Here is a 3,652-nt window from a genome sequence, read left to right as displayed (position 1 = left end):
GTCCTTGTTGACGAACTGGTTCACTGCATCGCAAAGGGCGCCTGAGGAAGAATCTTGAGCGACTGTGCAGCGAGGAACTCCTGCACGAGCGCTTCCACCTTGACCGTATCGAGGCCCAAATTCTCATCGATGCCTTCTGGCAGTTCGGCCGTCTGTTTGCCTCCTATGGAAGGTTAGTCTCGAAGGGAAGGAAAACGGAAAGGGCCCAGCTTCAAAGGTACGCACGCGATGCCGTCGTCTTTTTGCGATGGAAGTAGACGACGTCGTTGGTATTGGCCACCTTGCCGACAAAGCGGTTGGAGAAGCGCTGCGGGTTCTCGCAGTCGTACTGGCCGCCTTCGGGTGCTGTGTACTCGACTTTGAGGCGAATCAGTGGAAGCGGCGGAGCTTCCTCCGCATCCTCCCCCTCGTCCTGAATGGCGAGCCAGTCGGCGTTGGCCTGCTCGATCATCTCGTCCACGACCTTCATCAGCCGCTTTGTCAGCTCTTGGCGATTGTCCTTCATCTTGTCCACGCCCTTGAATCTCTTGTCCGTGGCCAAGACAATGTCCTTGGTGACAAAAGGGCGGACCGTCTTCAGAGGCAGTTTTTTGATCTTGAAGTCCTTGCCCGTGATGCTGACGACAGCAACGTGCTTGGGCACAGCCTCTCCAGCGACCAGGGAGGTGGCCACGGAAGAGCCTGGTTGCATGACGTGGAACCCCGTTTCGGGATTCTGTGAGGGGTCGATGAGGCATTCGTGCTCGTGGCCCCAGACGACCAGGTCCATAAAGTCAGGCAGTACATTCTCGGGCAGGTAGGATGTGGCGGTGTGGGCGTGATGGTTCTGGTGGACGGTCAAGAGGTTGAACCAGTCAGTCTGTTGAACATTAGGTCGGAACCACTTGACCTTGTGATCGCGAAAGGTCCTGAACATGCGCTCGTCGCGGACGTTGCTGAGGCCGTAGAGAGCCAGTTTCGTCTGCCCCTTTTGCAACAGCACCGGCTTCGCCTCGATGTTGTCGGCCTCGGCGATGCGTCCGAAATAGTTGACTAGGCCGGCGACCTGCAAGAGGTCGAGAGAGCAGAAGTGGCCGTCGCCGCTGGGGTCGTCGTGGTTGCCGTGGATCGAGAAGACGGGGATGGATATGTTGATGTCGGGGTCTTCGTAGTTGACGTGGGGGAACGCGCCTTCAAAGACTTCGTTTGCGTCACTCAGGAATTCGAGCTCGCAAGGCTTCATGCCGAGACAGTTTCTTCGGAGGGTGCGCATGACCTGGTACATGGACTTTCGAGACGGTTTATTGTCGTGGAAGAGGTCGCCTCCCAGGAGGACCATGTCGACCTAGGGAAGTCAGCTGGTGAAGATAGGATGGTGCGGACGCAATCGTGCTGACATCTTCCTTCTTTGCCATCTCCATGATCTCGTCAAACGTCCTCCAACTGTCGTCCTTGCGGATCGGGTCTCGCTCTTTCATAGCCGACATGATTGTCCGTCGCAACGAGGATCCGAATCGTGTCTGCCTCTAAAATATGCGGGAATCATTAGTGCATGTTCAAGGAAGCATGAAAGAAGGGTTCACAACGGAACCAGTGAATTCGGACATGCTGCGGTATCTGTCGTGTCGATTCGCCGACGACAGCGCGGGTCAGCGATGGGCGATGAGGGGCTGTTGGTCGAAGCAAGGTCCCCGCGGTTTCGCCCTGCCCATGGATGGAGGCCAGTACGACAAGCGAAGCGCGTGTCGCGTTGGATCAGGGTCCACTTCAGCATTGACGCGAGAAAGACACTCGCTGTCATGTGATCAGCAAGGTCGGTCCATGCGACGAGATTCACACTGTACTTCACGTGACCATTTCCGAATGCAGACATGGTAAAGCGTCACGGCATGTGATGATTTACACGTTACCACTTCAACGCTGCTTTCAATTTTGATCGAATAGCTACTTTCAGTGTCGGCGTCGATTATCCTGGACCTCAAGACGTAGTCAGTTCTGATCCGTTGAGCTGGCATACGAGAATGCGACGCCATGTGCAGCACAAATCACATGCTTCGGAAGCAGGTGCAAGGTGTTTCTCACATCACATCAAGCATGGCGGATCCTTACGATAACCGGTCAACAATGCATTCTCTCACACCTCTCTTGGCCCACATACAAATCAAGGACTCGCAAATATGTGACCACCTCTCTCGATGTATTGTCATCATTGCTCGGCATATCCCCTGCAGGCCGTAAAGGGCAATCACGGCGCGTCGTGTTCGCCACCTCCATCTCAGACGTCTATCAACTCTACCCCAAAGCAATGGCCGGGACGATGGGCATGGAGCGCACATGAAACGGATCCACGTAGCTTGCCATCCATAATCCAGGGTAAGGTAGGTAAGGAGGGGTAAGGTGCTGCGGAACATGAAGGGAAGGGGTCGTCTGGGAAGCTTGAATGCGCTTGGCTGGCATGAGCTGATCGTCAGGCCTCGGACGCATCCGAGAAGGCGGCGCAGTGGGTCATCTGTCCTCGCTGATGGTGTCGCGATAGGATGACGGGGAGCGCAACGCGGAGCGCAACGCGATAGGGCAGCCAGATGAGATGGCCATGGCGGGCTGTGGCGCTCTTCGTTTGCTGACAGGAGACGTGGGTTTTTTCTGCTGACCGCTTTGGATCTACAGCGAGACGCAGACGCAGACGCAGACGCAGACACAAACACAGAGGCGGCCACAAACACAGAGGCGGACACAAGAGCTCTGGCGCTCGCAGCCACCTCGGATCATTTCGTGACTGGCGTGGACAGAGAGGGGTAGCTACGGTAGGTGGTGCGGGAGGAAACGGCGCCACGGCGGCCGACGCAGTGAGAATCACAAGCTGAGGTAGCGAGGAGGATGGATGGCATGCAAATGAATTGTCATGTCGATGCAAGATGCGACTGTGAGAGACGAATCCAGTCTTGGCGTGCGGGTGCCGCCGCCCTGTTGACAGGCGGGGACGTATCACATTGACTCTGGCCCAAACGAGACCCTGGTTGTCACAGCGAGCGTCGATTCATGAGCTTGACACTGCGGGATGTGAAGCCGCGGAGGAGCAGTAATTGTCTATCGCTAGGCCTCGCATGGGGCCAAGCGTGCGAGACTGCGGATCGTCGCAGTGGTGCCGGGGCTGCTGGCTGGGCGCGTTTCGCCGAGAGCGGTAGTTGTTGTTTGCCAGGCCGGGCGACATGAAGGTTATATGATCTATAAGTTGAGGCACGGGCCCTTCTCGTCGAGGAACGAGCCAGAGGCAGCGACATGGCCAACATGGCCAGGGTTGAGATGGTAGATGTCGTCAGCCCGCGATGGCTGGGCGGCCACCGTTGAGGAGAAGAGGGAGGTGACCACGTGCCTCATTGCCTCGGTCGGAAAGAAGACGACGACGATCAAGATGCAAAAGAAAAACGGGCAAGGGTTCCGCGCCATCTATTCTGGTCCGGGGCGACACGAAGAAAAATGTTGGCCCGAATTCGCAAGTGGTCGTGTGCGCATTTTGCTCGATCACCAGCAACTCTGGCTCGTGGGCGATTGCGGTCTTGTCATTGGCTGCATCTCCATAGACTGTGCCGTTTCTAGAAATGTGTAGGCAAGGGACCTCTGGACTCGTTTCAACGAAGAGATCATACACGTGTAGGAATGGCAGCAATTGATT

The 3,652-nt window shown here is 56.4% G+C and overlaps 1 protein-coding gene across 1 annotated transcript; it reads right to left on the bottom strand.

The window, feature by feature from the left end:
* Nucleotides 1-20: 20 nt before the first annotated feature.
* On the bottom strand, nucleotides 21-1,466 carry VDBG_05694 (double-strand break repair protein mus-23; the record flags this gene model as incomplete). The annotated part of the gene is made up of 3 exons (XM_003004535.1): nucleotides 21-163; nucleotides 226-1,324; nucleotides 1,377-1,466. 3 exons carry the CDS (start codon nucleotides 1,464-1,466, stop codon nucleotides 21-23), a joined length of 1,332 nt encoding a protein of 443 aa, XP_003004581.1.
* Between the last annotated feature and the right edge of the window lie 2,186 nt (nucleotides 1,467-3,652).

This window comes from Verticillium alfalfae, genomic scaffold (assembly GCF_000150825.1).
Source record: "Verticillium alfalfae VaMs.102 supercont1.6 genomic scaffold, whole genome shotgun sequence".
NCBI classification, from domain to species: domain Eukaryota; kingdom Fungi; phylum Ascomycota; class Sordariomycetes; order Glomerellales; family Plectosphaerellaceae; genus Verticillium; species Verticillium alfalfae.
Note: the sequence above shows the minus strand (reverse complement) of the source record. Positions and strands in the feature narration are given on the sequence as shown.